A 26593-nucleotide genomic window follows, 5' to 3' on the forward strand; every position below is an offset into this window, starting at 1 on the left:
ATGAGGTCTGAAATGCCTGAAACAAGTTTAAAATCTGCCAATGGAGCAAGAGAAAAGTTGCCTGTATTGAGAGATTATTCTAGTTTTCAGCAAATTTTTCCATTTTTCTTTTTCCATTGCCAGGCTTTTTTACTTATCATAAGCAATTCAGACCTCATTTTTGTTGTTAAATAACTTGAAACAAAACATTTTTCTGGACTAGTCAGGTGAATGTGGCATATATTGAGTATAAAAAGACAATTTTTATTTTAAAAAAAGACCAAAAGAAAAAGATAAGATCTCAGTTTTTTTTGCAGTGTAGTGAAAGAAAATACAAAAAAAGAACAAAAAAAGAAAAGTTCTTCTGGCACTAGATGGCAGCACCTGTGCCCAAACTACCTTGAAGCACTTAGTTGCTGTTACCAGGGTTTTCCCCGTCTAAATTCTTAGTTGCACCGCAAAAAAACTGAAATCTTATCAAGTGTTTTTGTCTTATTTTGATTAGAAATTGTCTTATTAAACTTGATATGAGCCACATTCAAGTACTCAGTCCAGAAAAATGTCTTGTTTCAAGTTGATAAAAGACACAAATAAGGTCTGAATTGCTTATAACAAGTAAACAACTTAAAACTAGAATGATCTCTTAATACGGGTAACTTTTCTTTTGTTCCATTGGCTGATTTTTTAACTTGTTACAAGCAATTTAACCCTCATTTTTGTCTTTAAATAACTTGAAACAAGACATTTTTCTGTAATGGCCAGGTGAATTTGGCTCATACTAAGTCAAAAAAGACATTTTCTACTAAAAATAAAACAAAACACTTGATATGGTTTCAGTTTTTTGCAGTGTGTGTTATGACAGTTTGGACAAAAGCATCTTCTTAAAGAAATTGTGTAGCTGCAGAATCATGATGTGAAAATGTGAGAGTCCAAAAAACACATTAGAGGACACAAGACCAGATTAAAGTTGTGAAACAGTGCAGAAAAGACAAAAATTGGGCCATAAAAATTGTTGAGAATGCAGGACAAGAAGAGATTTTTAAATAACAGTTCTGATAAAATTTAAATCCTGATCCTGCCATAAAAAAACATCCTGACATCTTTTCCCTATAGCGCCCCCTAGTGGAGAACATTTTCCTTGGTCAGAAGCAGAGTTTGCTGATGTTTACGCTGCAAGAAACACTGCAGAAAACTGACCACTGATCATCTGGGATTAAGAGACACCTGAGCAACAGGTGAGCTTTGATCTCATCAGTCTGTGATGATGGTACAAGGATGTTCGATGCCAAAATAGTTACCAACACCCCTGACTTTTCTGCTTTGCACATGTATTTGTTATTGTTGAGAAAAAATTTAGTTGGTAAGAAATAATTATGTTTGATTATCACTAACTGGAAAGATCAAATAGGAATTGAAAACTTGCCCTAAATCCAGAACCAAACCCCGACTGACCTGACCTCTCAACTCTCATCACATGCCTCCCTCTAACTAGGTCTTCCTTTTTCCCCTTCATCTCTTGTGCCTCTCTCCATCCCGGGCCCCCTGCCCACCACTGACTGAGCACACACTAACCAATCCAGTCAGCGCAGTCAGTGCCACCCTAACAGAAGAAGACTGGCACTGGTGCCGCTGGCCCAGTTTCTGCTGGGTAAGGGGGTTGTGAAAACCTCACTGACCCAAGGCGAGCCTCTTTCCCTGTGGTGCCCATGAAGCTGCGAGGCTGTGGGGCTTTCAGGGAGGACGGATTGGGCTGCAGAGACAGGATGAGAAGTTTAAAGATACAAAAACTTCATTAGTTAGATTTACAAGTTAGCTAAAGCGCCTGTGATCTGTCAGAGAGATGTCCATGCAGGGGTCTGTGCTCGCTGTGGGGAAATGCTTGGCCTGCCTGGAGTTTATGTGTAAGTAACATCTCAGTGTTTGTCTTTTTAGGGCACTGTTACTCAAAATCTCTTGGAAATGTGGTGTGTTTGGTTCAGGAACGTGTTTGCTTTAATGTAAATGATGCTGGGCCTCTTTCCCTTTCTTCTTTCTCTCGACTGGAGGTGAATAACTGATCCTTTTAGCCACATCCAATGGGAAAAAAAGCCTCAGCCCTGAGGGTGGGATTTCAACACTGGGGGTGCAGCGGTGTTTTTACTCTGCAGGAATGTGCGAAGAGAGAAAGGACGGGGCAGTTTGGTACAATAGTGAGGAGGTCTATTGAGAAAAATGATGGAAGTATAAATCCTCTACTCCACAAAATTGATTTCTTCACTTATTTTCCTCGTGGACTCCATCCGAGCCTACAATGATCCCATCGGACGCACAAAGCTGAAAGGTCAGACCAGTTTTCTGTGTCCTGCTGGAGCCCGCGATGGTTTGACAGCAGCTTTTCATCATAGCAGAGCAGTTACTCCGACCGAGGCTACGAGTGTTCATTTCTCTTTCTAGGAACTGTCTCAGGTTTCAGTTAACTCACTCCCCTTCCTCTCGTAAAGAGACCCTCGAGGTTTTTCACTCGTAAGTCACTCCCATTCACTGGAACAATAAGTGGCTTGGTCCAAAGTTAACTTCTGAAACGCTCAGAAGACTTCTTACACGCCTTGTGCAGTGACGCAGTGTTTATGCATTTCTTCTGTTTGAGCATCTGAGTCGAGCTTTGTTTACACATCCTGGCATTTGTGAACGTGACAGTAGTTCTAATTATAAATGGCTCATTCTCCCTTGAATGACATATTTCACACTTTTTGTGTGCAAACATTTCCTCTAATATTTAACGTTACATTATGTAAGCAGTCTAATCTGCTTTGCCAGTCTGCAAAATGTGAAGAGAATTTGGGTTAAAGAGCTGCACCTAATTAGCTTACCTCAAACTTGTGAATTAATTGAGCATTAAAACACTGCATAGACAAATTTTCCTCAACAATAAGTTAAAATTCGTCAAAATTTCATCTTTAGGATGTGATTTTCTTTGTCTGACAAACACATGATTCACTTGTGAAAACATACGTTGCTATAAACAGAACTACCTATTAATCAACTACACAGTGTAATCTCTTACACTGCAAAAATCTGACATCTTATCGAGTGTTTTTGTCTCATTTGAAGTAGAAAATGTCTTTTTAGACTCAATATGAGCCACGTTTGCCTGACTAGTCCAGAAAAAATGTCTTGTTTTAAGCCATTTAAAGACAAAAATGAGGTCTGAATTTCTTGTAACAAGCAAAAATTTTACATAAAGTAAGACAAAAACACTCAATACGGTTTCTGTGTTTTGCAGTGTTGGTTGGTATTAACTGAAGTAAAATGCTCATTTAGTGCCAGCGCTCCAACAATTTTTACATAATACGATTAACATCTGAAAAGGGCCACACTGAAGAGTAATTTACTACAAGTTTGTCATTAAGGTATTTCTTCGCTTACTGAAAGCCTTTGTGAGGATTTTAAGCCAGTTATGAAACTAATTGAAATGAATAAAAAATGCTTCTTTATGATCCATTAAAGCATTTTTAAACACAAAGAAGACGAGTCACTAATAGAAAACTCCAGAAACCAACACTTTCCGAAGGTTTTATCTCTAGCAAAGATTTGTCTTACTTTAAAAAAAGAGATGCTAAAGATCACGATGAGATTATGTTATCAAAAAAACAAAAAACAAAAAAAACAATTCTAATACACATGCAGGACAAAATCAGCACAGAGACAGGACTGTTTTCCCACAGGGAGCAACAAAGTCAGCACAAACAAAAGTTCCTCATGAGCTTTAAAGTCAATATTATGAATCTGCGGGGTGAGGGATGCAGTTTCAGGACCACAGCTCTTTGGCTGAACATTGCTCACCAAATAAAAACCCTGATTTGTAAGAAACACTTTGGAAAACCTAATAAGCATCTAAGTTGGATTTGATAAGTAATACCCAGAAAAACAAGACAACATTAATAATAACTGTAACACCAGGCTTGATCACAATCTGTCACCTTGCCCAAACCTTTCATCCAACCAAAATCCTTGTCTGTATCCTTGTTTGTACTTAACCCTTACCTCCTTACCTTGGATACTTGTTGACAGCTTTGGCTTTGAGCCCTAACCTTCACAGGACTATTTCAGGAGTTATCCTGGATTTTTTTATTCCTTTAAACTAGGGCTGCACGATTATCGCAATCACAATCACAATTGCAATGTCAGCACATACAATTACGTAATCGCAAAAGAGGTTATCGCAATCGCAATCGCAATGTCAGCACATGCAATTCAGATTTTTCTCCATGTTAACCAAGCAAGTCTGTTGACTCATCATGACACAACTTTTTTTTATTAAATTGCAAGCACAATCGCAATCGCAATATTGTCCACCTAATCGCAAATCGCACCTTTTCCCCAAATCGTGCAGCACTAGTTTAAACACACTTAAGTGAATACCATGGAACAATGCTTCTAAAAGTTGGAGCTAGGTGGTCCGTGAATTAAAAAAACAAACAAAAAACAATTATAAAACCCTAACCCTTTGCTACATTATTGAAAAAGCATGTCAACAACATGGGATTTCTTACACTAATAAAAGAAGCATTTTTTTTTACTCTTGCCCAATTTAGTTTTGTCCCCTGGGGTCAATTTTCATATGATTGTAACTTCATAGTGCATAACAATAGAACAAAAAAAAAACATCAAAACAAAAAACACCTTGAGAAACAAAAGGCACACAAATAGTGCATTTTTGCCACCCAAGAGGACCGTTAATCATATTTAGTGCATGTTTTGGCTACAATTGGTCGACAACTGAGACTTTAACTGTGAATATAAATTGAATTACCTGGAAAGTATAACTGTAACCTAATTCTATTGTAGCAAAATGCTACATAGCACATTATAACATAGGATTAAAATTAAGCTAATCTTTGTTATGATAATGAGGGGGTCCTTGGAAATATGTCTAACCTAGGGGTCCATGGTGCGAAAAAGTTTGAGAACTCCTGCCACAGAAACCAAAAGTGTCTCACAGTAATAGAGGACTTGATCAATGTGAACCCCTATGCTTTTCTCGCTATTTGATTCTATTATGATTTTTGAGCTGCCAATTCGATTTAAATTGCGATTCTCCGATTTTTAGTTTGCTTATTTTAAAACCAGACCACTTGAAAAAAGTTAAATGATGATGATAATGTCAACAGACTATCAGGAGCCATATTTCCCATAAAATGTACACGTGTGTCCAAGAAACACATTTCGCCCTCTGCTGGAGAAAAGAGATAACTTTTTTCCAATCCAGTTTATAAACAAAGACCAAAAAGAAGTATTCAATTTTTTTTTTTTTTAAATATTTTTTGACAAAGAATCCCGTTTTTGATAGATAGATTTTCGAAATTTTCTCCCACCCCTACTAACCCCCTAATCACTGATTGTCCCCGCCAGCTCATGGGGGTCAAGCAGCTGATCAGTGACATGTTGGTCACTTAAGCAGCATTTCCACCAAGCAGTCCGGTTCGGTTCAGTTTGGTTCAGTTAAGCCTGATCCTGTTTGCGTTTCCACAGCAAACTGTGCCCTCTTGTGGTAGGCGGCATGTAAGCTGGATGCCGAAAGCCGTCGCTGTTAAACAATAGCGTGACCCCGTAGCAGCGCGACACAGTTTACCGCGCTAATAAATCCAACAAAGAAGAAAAATATGACACAGTAAACAAAGAGCAACGATGGAAGACATGCAGCATTTCGTCCTCTCTGTGATTGGCATGTAGCTCTTTGATACAAAGTGCAATCAAGCTTTGTTTCAGAGAAGGCTGGAGAAATACAGCCGCTGTCAGGGTAAGTGAAGATTCTTTTTGACCAATCAATGGTCTGCAGTGTTGTAGCTCCACCTTCTGAGAGCGGATCAGTTCAGTCTGGATCCCATACGAAAGGGTCCCAAAAAGTGGGACGACTCATCTCGATTATTTGGGGATCTGTGCCGGGACAAGTCAGTTTAAATGCCGTAAAATGTGCCGTGCCGAGATGAACCGAACGTGGAAACGTGGCTTTAGCACTCGGAGCACAATACTATTCAACACAAGATGTGATGTAACCAGAGGAGGGAAAAAGAGTTGGTAAACGCCTACTGCTTCCTGTGGGATACTTTGGCAGTGAGACGCCGTTTTGTAGGCCATCATTTGGAACTGAACCAGCTGAGAGTAATTTGCTCTGACAAGAGGTTTGCTTTCTAATCACTGATAGATTTCAGCTAGTACCTTGGCTTTCCATGCCTTTATGCATGTTTTATACCTTTCCCTTGTATTCCATTTTTTAACATATAACTTAATTCATGGACACCTATGGTTTGATTTCTTTGCATGTGTGGGTTGCAAAGATAGCTGCTGATATTTGGTGAAAGTTTCATGTCAATAACACCTTTAGAAATATCTTTACTGAGAAAAATAGAGATGTGTTTAATCCGTATGTCACCCGTTGTATCTCGAAGCAAAACAGTAAAGAGGGCCTGTCATACTCTTGTCTGTGAATCACAACCTTGTTTCTTTGTTCTTCAAATCAGCTAGACTTTCCCACAAGCTAAAACGAGGAGAGTGGGTTAAATTTTTTCAACCGAAGTCTCTCAAGAAGAGGCGGCACAAACCGTTGAAATTTTCCCAGTGAGACAATAAAGTTTTTATTTGTTACTGGATACACCCTGCTATTTTAAGAAGATCCCACAGAGATGATTTTAGTTTCAGAGTTATTTGGGTGTGTCATTGGTTTAATTTTAATGATAAATAATAACTGAGTAACCACAAAGAAGTGGGAGGAATTTGGGGAGGATTATGAAATCAAGTAAAATAGTTTGGTGTGGTTTTGTTGTCAGGGCTTGTTTCAAATAACTGAAAGTAAAATGTCTTTTTTGTATCTAAAAAGTTTGTTTCTACCAAGCTGCTCTGGCTTTTTTGGAGCTCATATGATGAGAAAAACAAGACCTTTGAAGAAATATGATAATGTTATATAATAACAAGACAGGAAGTCCTCCCTTGTGGTTTGGACAAAGGAGTATCCTCAAAGCTTCACATGACGGCTCGTATTCAGTGCTGTCATGTGAGATTATAGAAGTAAGTCAAAGGCGACTGGACTTCCTTTAACCTTAAGAGCTGAATCAGTCAGGCTCGGCAGTGTTGAGTAATTTCCTTTAGTGGAACATCATGTCTGACTGACATCACTGTTGGGTCACTAGAGTGTGTTTTGAGTGTGTTAGAGTTATGACTCATCCACAGTGTTGGCTTGTAATCTGCTTCGGTCAATACTAAAACAGAAACAGCTCCTTCATGGAAAACCAAGACTTATTTGACAGACAAAACATTTGTTTTTGAGCGAGACAGAGCCTCTTGATATGAGACAGTATTAACAAAGGAAATTATGACATAATGTTGCCATGTTCTTGTTTGTTTTCTACGTTCCTATAAGAGGTACAAATAGTTGTTTTCTGGATATGAATTTCAGTTTGTCTTTGGGTAGGACATAGTTTTCGCACAACTTTGATGCTAGATATTGGAAAGGTCCATTTATTTATTTATTTTTATTTATTTTTTGAGGAAACCAGAGGATGCTTAGAAACCATTTGGTTCCTTTAAATGCTTCCAAAACAAATTGCTATGAAACTATGTTGCATACTTTAATGTCCAATACATTGGTTTGCTTCAGAAAAGTAGTTATACAGTTTTATAAACACAACTAACACACAAGCTAATGGCTAAATGTGTACAAGCTGTAACATAAAAGTGGCTAAAAGTGGTAAAGAATAGTTATTTAAGGTAAAGTCTAACAGGGGTGAAGCTCTGTCTCTGTCAAATGTCTTTCTTATGTGTCTAATTTAAAGATCCTTGAGAAACGATAATAAACCTATATTTGTTCCACAATACAGAGAGAATTAAAGAGTAGCATGAAGTTATCTGATCATTTTTAGGCTAATTCGTAAAGAAATGTTGGATGGGATGATGTACAGGTTAAGGTGGAGCTAGTTCAAGGGTTAAAACTAGATAAAAGGCCAAGGTAATCAAAAATAACCATTTAGAAAATAAAACATTCCTTGAATTTTTTTCCCCCAACATTGTTTTTTTTTTTTTTTTTTTTTTTTTAATTGATTTTAACAATCTTGAAGAAACACATGCGTTTATTAATGCAGCAGCAGACACACAAAAATGTCTCAGGTATACTGACAATGGAAATAATAATAATTTTAATATTTTTTTAAATAACCTTATTATTATTATTATTATTATTATTATTATTATTATTATTATTATTAAATAAATGAATTAGCACCAAAAGATTATTTTTTTAATTAATTATTTATCTATTTTTTGCCTTGGTAAATTAATGGTAATAAAATGTTAAAAAGTTTTTTTTCTAATTATTATTATTTCTTTACTTAATATTAATGGTGTAAATTTATGACAATGCGTCTTTTACTTGGGGCTAACTCATGCCATGCTTGTGGCTAACACAAACAAACAACAGGCCTATGGATGAAAAAGGCAGGAATGACATCCGCACAAAATGCTTAAAGAAGATAAATTCGGGACTTTTACCTGATTTTGTTGGCGTTAAAACAATTTACGTGTTTGAAGCATCATTTTTTCTCTCTTTCTACCCTCTGAATCTGGAGGTATTTCTACACTGACTCCTTTCTTGTCAGCAGTAGCGCGCGCCCTGCCGTTGAACACACATGGCTCGTGTTGTTGTTGCTCCAGTGATCCACGTGAGCACCAAGCAGCGCTTCTTACTGGCTCGCGCGGGACAAGAGAAGAAGGAGGCTGTGGAGTCTCGACACAATTACAAAACCACGAGTGGGGGAAGAATACACATCCGAGCTCCGGGCTGTCACTCCGTTACTGTTGTTTCTTCTTTCTTAACGGAGTTGGACGGAGAGGAATCCAACAACCTCCGCATGCCCGAGGGTCGCGGTAAGTCGAAAAACTACAAATCCGTGTGACGAAAAAAGAGAGGAGGTGATGTTTTTCTCCGTGTGCGTCGCTGAGTTGTCAAAGCGAAACACTGAGGAGATGTTTGCCGTTTAATAATCTTTATTTATGTGGAAAAATACTATTTTTTTTTACACCGTAGTGCTAAAGAAATGAATGAAAAGTCGTGTTTCACGATAAGAAGGAAGGCAAGTGGAAACTAAAACACACATGGAGTTTGGAGGATTGAGACATTCCAAGTCATTCTGAGAATTGGCTGCATGTGACCTGCGTGTTTTCCTATAGGGTTGCTCTGGAGATGTGTCCATCTGAAAAACACACTCGCTTGTGTTTTACTATTGTCTTCCACCTTAATCTCGCTGATATTTGATTTTTTTCCACATTTTAAGCACATGGACGTGAACGCCTCATTTTCCAATCTTGAATAGTTCACATTTATTTTTAAAATATTGAGTCTCACCTTGGAGTTGTAGCAGCAAAGAGGCAAATAGAGACAAATCTAATTTAAGAACAGCAACAACTGGTCAGTTAGCTGGTTAAACCTGTGGTTCCCAAAGTAGAGGCCGGGATCCCCTGGGATGTCCCAAAATACTGATGGGGGGTTTGTGAAATTGCTTTCATCCATTATTGTAAAAATATAGATGAAGAAAGGAGTAAGATTTCATAGATGTGTAGTTTTTTTTTTCAATTAATCACCTAAATTAAGTATTTTAACCCTTTATTTGAGTTGTTTTTGTCTGTTATATATTGGCCTAAAGGTATATTCTCATGGCGTCCCTACTTTGGGAGTCACATGCCAGGACATTTTGGCACCTCTGGGTTAAACAATCAACTAGGCAATAGCAGCACTTTTATATTTTGAGTTTGAGTTGGTGCATTATTTTTGTTTTTTTTCTTTCATTTTCTGTCTTTTATCCAGCGATCATGTTTTACAACATCTTTCTGCTTGTTTTTCACGCTTTGAGCGAGGAAGGGAAGACAATCTGCTCAAAAACTGCGAAAAACTGCCTCCTACACATTTTGCATATCAATGCAAAATGTATACACCATCAACTTAGAAAACTATTTTTTTCATTCTAGCACATAAAATCATAATAGTGGCTACAGTGTTGGTTATCAGTAGATTTTTCTCTCATTGAATTGATGTATACCAAGCCAAAAAAATCCCTGAACTAGTCTGCTCCTTTGAAACTTTGCGGGTTGTTGAATGTGCGCTAAATAAACCAAAGATTTTTTGATTAATTGACCACTTTCTTTCACTGTAGCTGCAAAAAGGTTAATTTAAACTCAAGTGTGGGGAAGGGAAAACATTGGATCCTGTGTACACACATGGATGTAGTATGTTGACAGTTGCATGTGCCGTAGTAGAGGAATGAAACAGGAGGTGGGGGATGGGAACGGGGGTAAAGAATGCACAGGAATCTCCACAGTAGTAGAAATAGTAAACAGCCTGTGAAGCCTTTTCTCTACGGTGAACCTTAACTCCATTAGTATGAGATTGAAACTGGTTTTTATTTGAGTTATGTTCCCTTTTATTCGTCTGAAGAATACCAAGTCACATGAAGCCCCAGCTACGAGAACATGCTGACTGCCTGCTTCTTCTGAAAGCATCTCCTGCTTTTGTGAATTACTTATAAATCAAAATACTGTTACAACACTTAAAGGTTTTCCTCTTTGATATTGAGGACGTGACCGGTAAGCTTCCTCTGATCCATTGTGATCTGTAAGAACACATAGAGACCGTGTTATGTAACCCTTCGGTTGTTTGATGTTAGTGGTAGACTCTTACCAGGAAAGGGGACTGACCAAGGAGGGACACCTTTCTGAAAAACATTCCTGCATGACTTAAAAGATAAAAGGAAAAGAAAAGGAAGTTATGCAAAGACGTCCTGTGACAGGGTTAAGCTCATGAGTAGGGTGACCCTCATAAAGATCTTAGACCAAAGTAACCTCAAATATTTGATCAAATGTTGAGTGATTTATTGTTTACTTTTATGACTGAAATGGTGTTAGAATACCCTAATACCCTAAAGATGAGACTGGTATTCCAGATAAAATTCAAAAATTTATTCATGAACAAGACAACAATGGCAGAAAGCTTTCAAGGCGATGGCAATGTCCACAATAAAAAACATCTGTATGTTGTGTCTTTGCCACTGCACAGCAAAAACAACAAACCTCTAGGAATAAAATTAAGTGGCGATAGATAACTTCAATTTGATAACTCAACATGGAAACCTGCAAATTAAAAGTACAAAAAAGGACTTAGTGTCTGGGAATTTTTTATTGGTCAAAAAGTACAAAATTTCACCAACTTCCAAGGTGCTTGGAGAGAAAGAGTCTTGAAGAGGTCAAAAAAGCTCCAGCAACACTTGTAGTTCAGGAAATAACTTTTTTTTATTGGACAATATCAAAAATCAGGATTCTTTGTAAAAAAAAAAAAAAAAAAAAGAAAGAAAGAAAGAAAGATGTTTTTTTCAAATTCTAATTCAAATTCTTCATTTCAATCTTTGTTTATAAACTGGATTGGAAAAAGTTACCACTTTTCTCCAGCAGAGGGCGAACTATTTCTCTGACTCACATAATGTGCGTTTTATAGGAAAATACGATCCTGATATAGTGTGTAGATTTTATCACCATTATTTATCTTTTTCCCATGGTCTGGTGTAAAAAAAGCAAACTTAAATTCTCAAAAATTGTAAATATCAAAGAATCACAGTTAAATTGAATCAGCACCTCAAAAATCGTAACAGGATCGAGTAGTAAGAATAGCAGATCGTCCAAGTCCTGATGAATACAATAACAAAGCTTGAAGACATATTTTTCCCTCTTGGCAGATAATTTCAGGGTACCTGTCAGTAAAGCCCTTAAATTGGCAGATTTCGTAAGTTTAATAACTTTAAGAATTAAGACCCAAACTACTCTTTGAACTAGGCTGTAAAAATGTTTGTTATTGCTGTAAAAAACAACTTTTTGGTCGCATTGTTGTATCTGTGGTTTCTAGTGCTTTTGCAGCCAGCCCCAAGTGGACACATGAAGAACTGCAGTTTCTTAGCACTTCCACATTGTTTTTTTTAGACTTTGGTTTTGCTATTTTTTCGATTGTTTAATATGTTACAAATCTGATAGCTGCAGACAGGCTAGCTCTCTGTTATAGAAGCGTAGAGCATAGCTGAGAACACGTACTGTTATGGTCTTGATGAAGCTGTTTTTGTGCCCAAATGCAAGGTTAAACTGAAAGTGTGTCTCCAGCTTTTGAGGCATTTTGTTGTCCTTTAAGTCAAATACAATGATATGTTGTTATTAGGGATGCGGCAATCCAATATTGGTATTGGGTATCAGTGCGATACAGTTTGGGGTGCACCGATCACAATTTTCTGGCCAATCACCAATCTTTAAAAAGCCTGACCTGCCAATACCGATTTGGGTTGATAACGATTTTTACTTTTTATTTTTTATAACTGACAGCATATACCTTCAATGTTCCAATCTTATTTTATTGAAAATCATTGAACAATACCTGTAACAATACCAATGAATCTTTATGTTTTATCTTAAAAACCCCAAAAAGTGTCCTGAGTTTTAGGTCTCAAAGCAAAAAGCAACAATAGTTGGCTGTCAGACCTTCCTGGGGGTATATAAGATCAGTTTCATATGTAAGGATGGGCCGATCACTGATCCCCCAGTCTCAAAAAGTTTACTTAGATATCTGTGACAAGGGCCGATCCATGAGACAGATCTATCAAACTCAGTTCTATGATTTTCTGTAGGTGTATTAAGTTGTAGGTCTGCAATTTGGATGTATTTCATGCTTGTTTTGCCAACAACTCTGATGGAAACTTGCAATATGTGCAAGTTTATTTGGTATTGGCTGATACCAAAGGCCAGGTATTGGTATTGGCCTCTAGGTTTCAGAAGTTGTTGTTAATTTTTGTCTTAAATGGATTTTTGCAATACTGGTTTATCATGATTTTCTCGTTAACATCAGAGACTCTCCTTCCCAGTCTTAATGCTGATAATCTCAGCTGCTTTTGTAGCTCATAGAGGCATGAGTATAATTTTCATACAGTTTTATCACAATAAAAAAGAAATACTTATAGGTGCTTTAAAGAAATAAAGAAACACGCTTAATGTTTGAGCTCAGTTAAGAATCCAAGTCTCCACCTTACAGGCTTGTCTGCCAGTTTGCTTTCTGTTTTCATTCTCATAAGTTGTAACCGCTACAAAAAAAAAAAAAAAGGACTCAGGGCTGATCATCAACGGTAAGATGATAAAACAACAGACAGTTGTTTCATAGCAGCTCGGAGCATCTTTACATGGTGACTCAGACTTTTATTGACCCATCTAGAGGAGCTGGCTCCCGTAATTGCTTCGCTCCCCGTCCTGTCGCAGCCAGCAGGGAAGCTGAGCAGGTGGGTGAAGCATGTTTGGGCATGTCTTGTCTGGGTGGTTGCCTTGAGGGATCCTGGTGGAAAGAAAACAATGCAGTGAACCACAGATCAAGCAGATGAAATTATGTTATGTAATGTTAACCATCATTTATAATCAGAGCGTGTAAGAATAAGCTTCCTTTTAAAGGTGTAGTGCATGAATCATCAAACAGGTCCGGCAGTCCTGTGTGGGAGTTTTTTTTGTCTGTTGTCTCCTGAGCTTAACATGTTTCAGCAGGCTGTAGACTGCTCTCCGTTGCATGATTTGCATGTGGTACATACATGCAGTACAGGCCTTGTGTGTTCACCCGTGTGGGCTACATGCTCCCTGCATAGCCTCCTCATTGTCAGCCTGTGGCCAATAAAGACGTCCATTGAGAAAGGTCACATGAAGGCATCACGAGTGAGCGGGAAAGAATTTCAGATGTCAAAAGAGAACAAAAAAAGGAAGGAAGCGTTGCATGTGGGTATTCTCAGATTTGCTCAAGAGCTTGTAGGTAAAGTTAGCAGTGTGGAAATGAGAGTGAGATGCAGATGTTCAGGTCACACAAGCAGACGTTGAATGTATCATGCATTGTCATTGAACTACTTTTTCTCCCTGTGTTTGCAGAGTAAACACTCTCAAACACATTGGAGAGATAATGCAAACACAGAAAACAAAAAGCGTCCTGTCACAAGCTTCAAGTCAGGAAAACTCGACTGTGTGCTCACACTGAAACTGTGGTTCCCAAACTTTGTCTGAAACTTTGTCCAAAGCGACGTACAACACAAGCAAGAATTTAGACAGAATGGAAACCTAGCTGGTGTAACAAAATGCTTCAAGTTATTTGGCTGCAGGTGCTGCCATTAAGTGCAAGAAGATTTTTTTTTTTTGACATCATGTAGAATAATGTAGCCAACTAACAACAACTAATTACTGCAACAATATACTTCAACCTTCAACAACATTCAGTAATAAGTGCTGAAATTCACTAAGAGCTTGTGCCTTCTGACTCATTCTACCCCTGGGGACACACTGCAAAAACCTGAAATCTTATCAAGTGTTTTTGTCTTATTTTCAGTAGAAAATGTCTTTTTAGACTCAATATAAGCCAAATTTTCCTGACCAGTCCAGGAAAATGGCATGTTTCAAGTTATTTAAAGACTAAAATAAGGTTTAAATTGCTTGTAACATGATAAAAATAATCTGAAAATGGAACAAGAGAAAAGTTACTTGAATTAAGACATTATTGTAGTTTTACGCAAATTTTCGAGCAAATTTTTCTTCTCGCATTGGCAGATTTTTTTTTACTTGTTACAAGCATAGACTGTATGAAACATGGACGAAGTCTTGTCGACGTCACCCGTCTGTTTCTGAAACAGAAAATGAAGCACATCGGCTAAAGCAGCCATATTGGTAACGGCAAGGGCTTCACCTACAGCTATAGGGCACGTGTCGGCCACGTGACCCTGAGCTGTACCTCTTATTGGGGGAGCTTGGGATCTTAACATCCTCTGAACGGCCACGTTAGAAAAAAATTCACCCCCCGTACAGTGGGTGCCGGTAGTAAAATTAGCGACTCAGACAGGAGACGTTTTTTTAACCAGGCTGTAAATAGGTTAATTTCTGCTTTGAAAATGTCTTTTTTTGGCTTGGTGTGTTTGTGACTTTCAGTACTTCCGGAGCCAGCCTCAAGCGAACACTCGAGAAACAGCAGATTTTAGCACTTCAGCATTGTCTCATATTCTTAGACTGGAGGTTGCCTCTTGGTTACAAGCAACTCAGACCTTATTTTTGTCTTTAAATTACTTAAAACCAAGGGGCAACCTCTAGTTGATAAAAATGCAGCCTATGCGGAAGTGCTAAAAGTCGCTGGAAGTCATGTACACACCCAGCTATAAAAACAGACTTTTACAGCATTAAAAACATATTTACAGCCTGGTTCAAAAAACAGCGTGAGTCTTAAACACTGATTTCACCATCTGCACACAGTACGGTGAGTGAATTTTTTTCTATCTTTGTGGTTCAGAAGTTATTAGGGTCATTTGATTGTCCAATCAGAGGCACAGCTCAGGTCACGTGACCGGCGGGCACCCTGTAGCTGCTTGAAGAAAAACTTACAGCCGGCATCATGACGAATGTGGCTGCGTCTTTTCTGGACTGACCAGTTGAATGTGGGTCATATTAAGTCTATTAAGGCAATTTTTACTTAAAATAAGACAAAAAACACTTGATGAGATTTCAGTTTTTATTTTGCAGTGCACCATTTGGGCACAACAGAGGAGAAAAGTCTGGCTAGAGATTTGGAGCCGCGCTGGGCTAGGAGTTCCAGGCGTCTTTCATAAGCAGATCGTTTGCACAATCAAATAGCAAATTCTTATTGAGTGCCGTGGTGTTGTTTCTGCTCAATTTCTGCACTCCTTACCAAAGATGATCTGAAAGCATCTCTTCCAGGTTGGCGGTCTGATTGTGTTAACTTGTGATGTCTCTTGCAGACTCTTAAATCAAAAGAATTTTTACAATACTACCAGAGAATTAGTTAGATCTTAAAGTGAAGTTAGAACAGAACTAAAAACACAGCAAACATCACTGCAAAGTTAACCATGTAAGTTGTTTTTATCGTCTCCTCTGACCTGACTACCTCAGATAACCTGTTACACATCCACTGTGACATTCTCGAAAGCACCGTCCAGGAGGAGCAATATTTTCCTCCTAACATCCAGAAAACCACAGTCGTCTTCTGCTGGTTGATGTTATCTTTTGTGGGAAGATTCATGCAAAATCTAATGTACCACCGAGGAACAAGAAGGCCTGTGTGTCTGAGCCGAGGTTTGAAGAGGCTTTACGAAAGGGAAAGCAACATTTGTAACACTTGGTCTTTAACTTTGTGTGACGAGTGTGTGGAGCCGAGTTCTGCTGTGGGAGTAGTTTCTTAGGAAGTCTGGAGAGGCTTTTAGGGTGAATCAGTTATTCCAGGCCAGGGGGATGATCCTGAAATATGGGGTGGAGTGAAGAACAGCATGTTTTGGGTCTGTGTTTGCTTTATGTCATCCCTGACTGTAACAGACTTCATGTCATCTGTAGCTTGTTCGGTTTACAAATGACGTCATTTCTTGAGCCTCTTCACTTTGTTTGTGTGTCTCTGTGCTCGTTTTGAGCTTGAAACTCTGATTAAGTAATGTTTTCTGCGTAAATTATGTTTGACCTGAATGACATCTTGCATTTGAAGGGTTCTGTATGTTTGTTGATGGGTTCAGACAAGGTCAGATGAGAGCATATATAACTTTCAGTACTGTCAGGACAGGACACACTAACATAGTTCCTGGGTCACAAAGGACTCAAAGCCATCAAGTTTGACAAGAATACTTTTCTGGTTCTGGTGTCACTATAGGAAAACATTCCTCAATTTTCCTGATATTTTGAAGGGATGCACCGATCGTGATCCTGGTATCGTGGGAGATCCAAGGATCGATCCAAACTTGACACTTAGTTTAAATAATGATTTAGTGTACAGGGTATAAAGGTTGATTATTAAATAGTTATTTCTGTAGCTGAAGCATTCTTTTTACCTAACTGCCGTAGCTAGGCGAACACACTCACTAGCCTAGCAACCACCTGTAACATTGAGTTTCCACATAGGAGAGACTTAAGACTTGGCATGTAAGCACAAGCTAATCACAGGTATTTGATATGTTCTTGATCAGCAGAGAGAAAGTCAAGCCAAGCTTCCCTTGTATCGTAAAAAGTTTTATCTGTTTGGCGTTTTCGTTTCACTTAAGTTATGTCTTTCTTCCTCTATCCTCTATTCCGCCCAGAAACATACAACCGATACAACCGAAACATCAACATACAGACATGGGGGTGTAACGGTACATGTATCCATGACGAACCGCTCCATAAGGCCGTTCGGTTTGGTTCAGTGCTGTATTCGAACCAGTACAGTAAGTTTACGTTAGCCGCTGCACATGGCTCTTTAATATTCATGCGAGTACTCGTCTATGATTGGCTGAGCAGGGAAGGCGTTTTAATATTCATGAGGAAAGTGGTCTGTGATTCGTGCTTTGCCATCATGTGCATATCATGTGGACGTGACGTCTCACGGTGAGCCAATCAGAAGATGGATATCAAAGAGCTTCCGTAGCCACAGGAGCTTGTGTCTGAATTGTGCATCATGGCTGCTGCTAACGACCAACCGGAGCTTGAAGAGCCTCCCCCCTCGCTGTATACTGGCAAGTTTTTGGTTTAATAAACATGCTAAACAAGTGAATCGTTTTGCGTTGTTTCATACTGTAGCGAAAATGTACCAAACCGTGACCCTAAAACCAAGGTACGTACCGAACTGGGATTTTTGTGTACCGTTACACCCCTCTACAGACAGAGGAGGGGGTTGAAGCAGACACAGACGCTGACACACATCTAAAGAGGCCCAGAAGTGATGACATTTTATTAATGAGGAAAATCTGTAATATATTATGTAATAATCTTTCTCCATATCTTGGTACGTACTTGTAGCAGTTGTTGAAGAGTGAAAAGCAAACTTTGCAAGCACAGTATCCTGCTTCACCCTTCATGTCCCTTTATGTAATCAGTTGTAGTCCTATCAATAAAAACTCTAAATCTGTAGACGTTGGTGTTCAGATTGGTCACCCAACATGATAGTGGAAAAAATGTCCTTGCTGTATCTGTAACTTTTTTGATACAACAGCTGAATTTGTCCAGAACAAAAGGCCCTTTAACAACTCAAAGCTGTTCTGTAGCAATGGAGATGATCAATGATGACGGTGAAAGTTGGTGCTACCAATTCCCACAGGTGTCCGAACTTTCCCTGATCCCTTCCAACCATCTCTGTGTGTATAAAAGTAGAGCTGAACATGTGTTACCAGACCCTCATGGGTGAGCATTATTGAACAGTATTGTTCTGCAGAAAGTCGTGTTACACTCTGAAAATGAGCAGGAATAGGCAATTCATAAAGAAAGAGGGACAGACCGTCAGATAGTTTCCAGATACAAAACTTTTCTACAGAGAAACAAAGTCAAAGAAAGTCAAGGTGAGCTCAGTGAGCAGAGTTTCCTTTGGCATCCAAAGACTCTCAGAAACTGGGACTGGAAACTCTGACAGGAAGAGGTCTGGGTAGAACCAAACCAGGATCAGAAGAAAAGTTTCTGAGAGTCAACGGCTTCAAGCTTCAAAGAGGTCGTAGTGTTAAAGTCTAAGTTTCTGTGACTGTGGAGAGAAGACTTTGAGATGCAGCTTTGACAGGTCAAGCCACAGAAGAAGACATCCATCACTAAGAGTCAGGAGAAGGAAAAAGAGGCTTGTCTGGACCATCAAACACCACCAATGGACTACTGAACATGGGAAGATGGAGCGATGGACTAATGAACCAATGTTCATTATCGTATTTTGCGATATCTAGTGCTAAGTTTATAGATTTGGACAATACCCTGCTCAACCCTCCAATCTTTAACTTGACTGGCCAGAAGCTCTTGTGATAACGATTATCATGATCCTCAATCAGTCGCGTTTTTTCTTTCAAAATATTTTTTTGCGCGCACCAATCGTTCTCCTTTTCTTCGTCTTCTTCTTCCTGCATTTTGTGCAGTGACTCATGAAATGTGGGATCAATCCAACCCTTCCCTGTGATGTGAAACTGCTAGCTTTTCTGTTGCACTGTTGACAAAGTAGTAGCTTAATGGTGCGTTTCAGGTCATTTTCTTGACATCCTGGACTCAAGCTGTTGCACAGGCTTGCATCACAGTTGAAGTCGGACATTTTTCACCCTAATCTTGACTAAGAATCTTAATCATTGGTGCCACATGATGCTAACGACCTGAATTCAGATGAGCACTTTTCTTCCCACTGCAGCGAACTCAGTGACTTTCCTCAGCTATTGTCATCCAGCGCTGCCCTTGTGTGTGTGTTGTGATTGTGCTATGTTTTCCTGCAGGGATGAATGCAGGATTTGTACTCGTGTGCATGCATGTCAGAGCTCTGGGTATTTGTGCATGCTCTCCGTGGCAGCGTACTGCGTGTGTTTGTGTGTGTGTGGAGTCTCATTTCCATCCAGAGCAGCGTGTAACAGTCGTCCTTTGGCCCCTGGACTCTCAAAGCTCCAGCCTCCACAAAGCTCACTTTGTCACAGCGAACAGGCCGGGGCCTGCAGCTGGGCTGCAGTGAGCCCAGGACCCCTCTTGGTGCTCCTGCTCTCCTCTGCTGAGAGAAAAAAGCCCCTCACCTTGAGGTATGAGCTGTAATGACAGGAGAGATGCCAGAAAGTGTTTCAACCTGTCGGGTCTAAGGGGGAAACGTACAAATTCAGGCAGGGTGACGACACATGAAGGAATTTAGCCTAAGCTTAGATTCTTCTGGTCTATGTATTGCAAAAAAATGATATCTTTAAGGACAATTCTGTCAATTTTGGCAATAAATTAGGAGCAGTTAAACAGGAGATCATGAGATACTTCTTGATAAGTCATCCGGAAAAATAAGCTGTAAGATTTGAACAGACTGAGCTTTTTAATGAGTCCTGAAGAGGGAGTAGGTCTTTACCACAGTGTGTGCTATGATGGGCTTCTTTAGTCGTACTGTAGCCTATAGAGGACATATCAAACGCCCCAAAATAGAGTGGGCTTGTTCCACTTTTAAATAGGAATGTTAAATATCGCTTTTTTTCAGACTGTTACCAGTACGAGTACTCTCTCTTTGAGTACTCACCGATACAGAGTACCAATACCAATGATACTTTCGATCCAAAAAATTAAATTTACAGGAATTTAAAAACTTGTTTAACAAATTAACAAAAGTACAAAATAAAACTACTGTTAGAGTCTTTGTATTTTTTTAAATAAATAAACTAAAATGCAAAATAGAACAGTTTAACTGTTTCATTTGTGTTGTCTAAACAAGAGCTAATGCACATTTGCCGTAGTGTGAAGCCATGGCAGTGTAGGGCCAAATATTGGTGGGGAGGACTGACTCCACTAAAGTTTTTTTGCCTTGAGTAGCCATCTCGAGTACAGATATCTTGAATAAGGCTGGTATTCGACCGATACCGACACCTGTACTCACCCATCCCTACTTTTAAGTAGGGCTGTCACTTTAACGCGTGAATTAGATTAATTAATCACACCACAAATTAATGTGTTATAAAAATTAACTACTTGGCTGCCGGCCATTTTCAGCGTATCTTGAACAATCTTTCAAGACCCAAATAATGTTGTTTTCTGTGACTATGTAAACACCAAAACTACCTAAAACTCTTCCTGGTTTTGATCCAAAAACTGAGAAAACATTTTTTTTTATCATGTTCATCTCGGGCGCTCCATCCTTTGATCCTCTCAATGATCTCTGTCGTCTTTTTCTCACGATGGCGCCGCTCTTTCTTTCTCTGAACTACCACGACACATCCTCAGTTGGAGCGTGAGCTGCCTGAACTTTTCTGACTTGCAGTGTCCCTCTGTGTCTCTGTCATCTCACATCTTCTCCTCATATCCATGCTGAGCTCTCATCCAAAGAGCACACCGCTCTCACCCACAGTAGTTTATGAGCAGGATTTTGATTGACAAGCTCAGCCAGACCCTGTCTTCCTCCGCTGAAAAACATATTTACTTCTATTGACGCAGGAAACAGTTGCAATCGAATTGGTGTCCGTAGACTTCAGTGGCATCTTCTCTTCTTTGTGTATTCATCTAATAAGTCATGCACTACAATTTTGTAATGTCCTAGAATTCAAATTCTTGAAGATATGAGATTAAAATGCAATTAATCAGATTAATTAATTACAAATCCTGTAATTAATTAGATTATTTTTTTATCGCCTGACAGGGCTACTTTCAAGCAATGTTTTTTCCAGCATGCTGTGAAGAGGAGAGTTGGATTGAATCAATTAGTTGCAGTCTTGAGCTTCACCACAAGATGCCACTTAAAGTATGACTAATTTAGAACTGCACATGCAGTTTTTTAAAATACATATTCAAAAATTAACATTTTTTTCACAGCTTTACAGACGGTTTGTCTCTTAACTGGCTGTATATCTGCAGACTTCTTCAGCTTATTGGAAAAGTCATTGTTTTGTACTTTTGCCCGCTAGATATTGCAATGCCCTGCAGGTCTCTATAGTAAAGAAATGTTTAATTTCACTTCACAAAGAAAGCATGATGTGTTCTGAGCTATTTTCCTGTCACAGCATGTTCTTATTACATGCATGCTTTCAGTCGTGGACCCTTGGGATGCGACAATGCCATGCATTCTTCAAATCGATGTCCGTGTTTGTCTCAAGAGGAGACACAATAAGAGATTGTTCTCAGTGGTGGCTCCAGTCAACAAAGACATCACACTCCAGCTCTCTGTCAAACAGACTTTATCACTGATATGTGATTTATATTGAGAGTATCATGGGAATTATTAACCAGGAGGAGTTTTATTTGAAAGTAGGTATTTCTACATCTTTGTATTTCTATTTTTACCCAGATTAACTCAGATTACTGCCCAGCGAGACGGTGCAAACTTTCAAACAGTCAGACCTGAAGTGAAGGCCTCAGAAGTCAGACTCTCTGACTGATAATCTGATAATTATCAAACTTTTTAAAACATTTCAACAGTTTAATCTGTAATCCACAGAATATTCAAATATAGCCCCAAAGAAAAGTCACGTATCTCATTGTGTGTGTTTGTAACCTGTCTCTGCAGTGTTTCCTGTGTGGCGGGGGATCGGGGCCACTAGCGGCGTTGCAGGTGGGTGGAGCCAAGGCTGGGGACGCTGCTTGCGATGGGAGCCAGACAGTCTGGGACAGAGGGTCCGGATCCCGGTGTTTGACTACCCGGTCTGGGTTGTCCTCTGCCAAGGGGGACAAGCCCGGCTGAGGGAGGTGTGTCAGCGAGGGAGGGGGGCCATCCGACTGCCCACAGACATGCTCAGCATCAAGCTTCCAGAGCTGTTTGACATCCACCAGATCCCAAAGGTAAGGATGGGAGACGAATAAAAACATGTTTCAGGCTCTTCTGGGATGAGATTTTTAAACTGCTGCTGCAGAAAAATGTCCTGTCTGCTCAGTTTGGAAAGTCTACCAACTCTTACAATCTTAGGGCAGGTATTCTTACACTGGAAAAAAACTAAACTCTTATCAAGTGTTTTCGTCTTATTTTCAGTAGAAAATGTCTTTTTAGACTTGAACTGATCCACATTCCCCTAACTAGTTCAAAAAACTTTCCTGTTTCTAGTTATTTAAAGACAAAAATGAGCCTTAAATAGCTCATAACATTAAAAAAAATCTGTGAGTGTAACAAGAGGAAAGCTACTTGTATTAAGTCATTGGAGCAAATTTTTCTTGTTCCATTAGCAGATTTTTTTACTCTTGTTACAAGCAATTCAGTCCTCATTTTAGTCTTAAAACAACTTAAAACAGGACGTTTTTCTGGACTAACCAATTAAATATGTCTCATATCAAGTCTTAAAAGATAATTTTTACTTAAAATAAGACAAAAACACTTATAAGATTTCAGATTTTTGCTGTGTATAGTCTCTGGTAGTCCAGATTAAGGTAAGTAATGACATACTGGGTGGTAGCATCAGCTGCACTGCAAAAACTGAAATCTCACCAAGTGTTTTTGTCCCATTTTCAGTAGAAAATGTCCTTTTAGACTTAATTTGAGCCACTTTTGCCTGACCAGTTCAGAAAAATGTCTTGTTTCAAGTTATTTAAAGACAAAAATGAGGTCTGAATTGCTTGTAACGAGTGAAAAGAATCTCCCAATGGAACAAGAGAAAAGTTACTTGTGTAAAGAAATTATTCTAGTTTTACGCAAATTTTCCAGCAAATTTTTCTTGTTCCATTGGCAGATTTTTTTACTTGTTACAAGCAATTCAGACCTCTTTTTTTTAAAAAATAACTTGAAACAAAAAATTTATTTGGACTGATAAGAAAGAAAGAAAGAAAGAAAAGCACTCAGAGAGCGCAGACCTCTGCCAAGCATATTGTGATCACGACACAGCACTTGAAAAAATTAAACAACATATCGTATGATATTTTTCCTAACTCTTGTTGCTTATGGATCCTTAAAAGTAGAGTCTGCAGGATTTACCTAAAGAAATAAAATGTCAACATTTACAGGAATAACCCTGCTCAGTCATTACTTCCTCCATCCATCACCTCCTCTTAACATGTGTGTCAGTGTCTGTGTCTGCCCCAAACCCTCTCCTCTACCTGTTTGTTGATGTTTTGGTTTTATTGGGATGTTTCTGGGCGGAGAGTAAGCGTGGTTACATCAGCCAATCACAGAGCACCCAAGTGGCTTTGCGTGTTGATTATCATGAGTGGAAGCTGATCAGAGTAGCTACGATGGTGTACGTAACACAGAGGAAGAAAAACACAACCAAAGTGAAATGAAACGCTTGGCTCTACTTTCACCCACTTTCAGGCACTTGGAGAGTAGCTAGGGACCAACAGCAACATGAGATGGCTTTCTGCCAACCAGGTATGTGTTAAATACTCGCGATTAGCTTACTCTCAAGTGTCTTAATGATATTAAGACACTTGAGTGTCTTCCTAACTTTGCCCCTGGGAATTATCAACTTTTTTAAAAAGTTGCAGAAAACCAACTTGGAGAGCGCAGGCCTCCACCAAGCATATTGTGGTTGTCACCAACACTTTAGTCCTACTTTAATGTTATACTCCCTTTCAGCAGACTGTCTGCTACAATTTGGTGTTAGTTGCAGGTTTGTATGATAATTTGTTTCCTGACAGTGTTGAAAATTATGATGATCCAGTACATATTTCATATTCCAGATCTTAGTATCCAGAATATTGGCAGGATCTGGATCGTACTTTTACATCTGTCAGAAATTATGGTGACCTTGTCTTGTATTGTTCTGCAAAGCAATTCGACCATTTATGGTGGAGTTATATACACATATGGTGAAAACAGCCCTATCTCACAATGATAAAGAAACCTCTAAAAAAGACGTTGATCCGGATCACCTCCAAAATTGAATCACTTCTTCCTTATCCCATTTTGATCATTTCCTGAAAATATCATTAAGATCCATTTGTTACTTTTTGAGTTGTGTTGCTCACAGACAAACAAACTCTCCCAAAAACATAACCTCCTTGACTGAAACACTAAAACAAAAACACTTGATAAGATTTCATTTTTTTGCAGTGTAGTCGTTCAGGAGTAACAGACAGCACAACCTTAGACATTTTTCTGACAGGAACTATCATAACAATCCTCTCGTTCCTCCTCTGACTCTTACCACTCCTCCTCTGTTTACTCACAGCAGTAACATCCTCATAACTCTGCACTCTGTCACATAACGTTAAACACTCGGGCCTGAGCAGGACAGATTCAGTGTGTGGCTCAGAAGCTGACGGGGTCGTCCTCCTACAGGAGGCAGAGTCCTGCAGTTCAAGCATCTGTGCTGGCAGACGTCCACAGTCGTGTCCGCTGCTCTGACCTTCTCTGTTATGATGGTTAACAGTTGCTGTAATAGTTTACTTTACAGTCTGCAGTCAACAGTTGCAGTGTCACTTCCTGATATCTGTGACCCTGCCCTTGTCTTGATGGTGTTTGAACACCTGAGTCTCCAGGTTTAAGAGTTTAACCAAACAAAATAGTGATGTTGTGATAAACACATCAGGTCAGGCAGGCTGGTAGAGTTTCTTTCTGCACCAACAGCAAATAAACAAACTTAATCTGAGGGTGGAGGAAGTGATGAAGTAAGAATGTGTGTCTCTGTTTGAGTAAATTAAAGTCCACTCCTGTGCAAAAAAGTTTCAACCTGTAAGGTGTTACCGCTGTTATCATATTTGTATATCTGTACATCTTGTTTGCATGTTTGGTGGAGCAGACCTGGAACAGTTTGGGTCAGAGGAAACCGGTTCTGCAGCTGCTTTTGAATAAATATCATACTGTATGTGACATTCAATGAAGTCAACTGTTAACTGCTTCAACAAGCTGATCTCTGTCCAGGTGAGGGGAAGGCCAAGAGGAAGCTAGATTTTTGTTGTTGTTGTTGTTTTTTAACTTTTTTTTTTTTACATTTTTTTCTAATTGAGATTTTCAAGATGTGCAATAATAACAATAATTGTGCTTGTGAATTTTCATATGGGAAACATGATATATGTTGAAAGTGAAATAAAAAATAAATAAAAAATGTAAAGAAATAAAGAAATGAAATATATAAAAAATAAAAAAATAAAATATATATATATATATATATATATATATATATATATATATATATATATTAAAAATAATATATATATATATATATATATATATATATATATATATATATATATATATATATATATATATATATATATATATATATAAAATAAAGAAAAATAGGAAAAAATATATATTTAAATAACTAAATAACTGAATAAATTATACTCAGAACCAATAACATTTCAACCTGATTTAGAAAAAAAGGAAGTGAAAGCAGGTTACTTTTGATTCATTAGATATGCTTTTGATTTAGATTTTAAGCCATTTAAAGTCTCCATTTTAATTAAAATGAAACCGAAACTTAGACAAGCAACCAGTGATGAGAGGCTGAAGTAACCCTGAAAGTAGGGCTGCATGATATGGCCTAAAACCAATATCTTCATATTTTTAAACTATATTGTGGTACACGATATACATCTCAATAATTTGATTTCTTCCCTAAATCACTCTATGAATTTTTTTAATTCAACCTTTTGATGCATAAAATAACACTGGTACAAAGATTCAAGCAGTTGGATTCTTAAAACTTGCTTGCAAATCCCAAACCCGTGACTGACGAGGTGTGCAAGCAACTTTTTTCCCTCTTCTCCTAACACATAAAACATTTACGTGACAATTTGTACTTGATGGTTGGATATTGTCATTTCATACATTTCATGACTAACAACCCACAATAAATCAAGTATATATCCAGCTGCGTAAACATCAGCAAACTCTGATTCTGACCAGGGGAAATGTTCTCCATTAGGGGGCGATATGGGGGAAATATGTCATGATGTTTTTATGGATCTGGATTTTATCAGGATTGTTTTTAGGACTAGTTTGACCTGCAGTTTACATTTTTTAGCCCCAGATATCTTATCTTGTATCCTGAATTATTTCTAAACACCTTGACTCTGTGTTTGCGCCTCAGGTGTTCAGGGAGGACAGCATCATCTCTGGATACCGTCACCCCCGGAGCTCGGCGCTGGACTGTGTCCTCAGCAGCTTCCAGTTAAACAACGAGACTGTCAACATCTGGACCCACTTCCTGCCAACATGGTGAGTGCAATATGAAAAAAA

At 38.6% G+C, this 26593-nt stretch overlaps 1 protein-coding gene across 3 annotated transcripts in view; it reads left to right on the forward strand.

Annotated features, from left to right (window-relative positions):
* The first annotated feature begins 1570 nt into the window (after nucleotides 1-1570).
* Nucleotides 1571-26593, forward strand: part of paqr6 (progestin and adipoQ receptor family member VI) — a 34775-nt gene continuing 9752 nt past the window's right edge. Inside the window, exons 1-3 of one of the 3 annotated variants that reach the window (XM_074683043.1) lie at nucleotides 1571-1880; nucleotides 21992-22263; nucleotides 26445-26572. In XM_074683043.1, coding sequence (XP_074539144.1) covers nucleotides 1820-1880; nucleotides 21992-22263; nucleotides 26445-26572 — 461 coding nt within the window. In that variant the 5' untranslated portion in view covers nucleotides 1571-1819. Of the gene's footprint in view, nucleotides 1881-2128; nucleotides 2300-8615; nucleotides 8875-21991; nucleotides 22264-26444; nucleotides 26573-26593 lie in introns of those variants that run through there. The other 2 variants (XM_074683044.1, XM_074683042.1) reach the window with 2 other exon arrangements.

Source organism: Halichoeres trimaculatus, unplaced genomic scaffold (assembly GCF_033239565.1).
Source record: "Halichoeres trimaculatus isolate MK-OKI-2021-1 unplaced genomic scaffold, fHalTri1.1 fHalTri1_scaffold_12, whole genome shotgun sequence".
Taxonomy (NCBI): domain Eukaryota; kingdom Metazoa; phylum Chordata; class Actinopteri; order Labriformes; family Labridae; genus Halichoeres; species Halichoeres trimaculatus.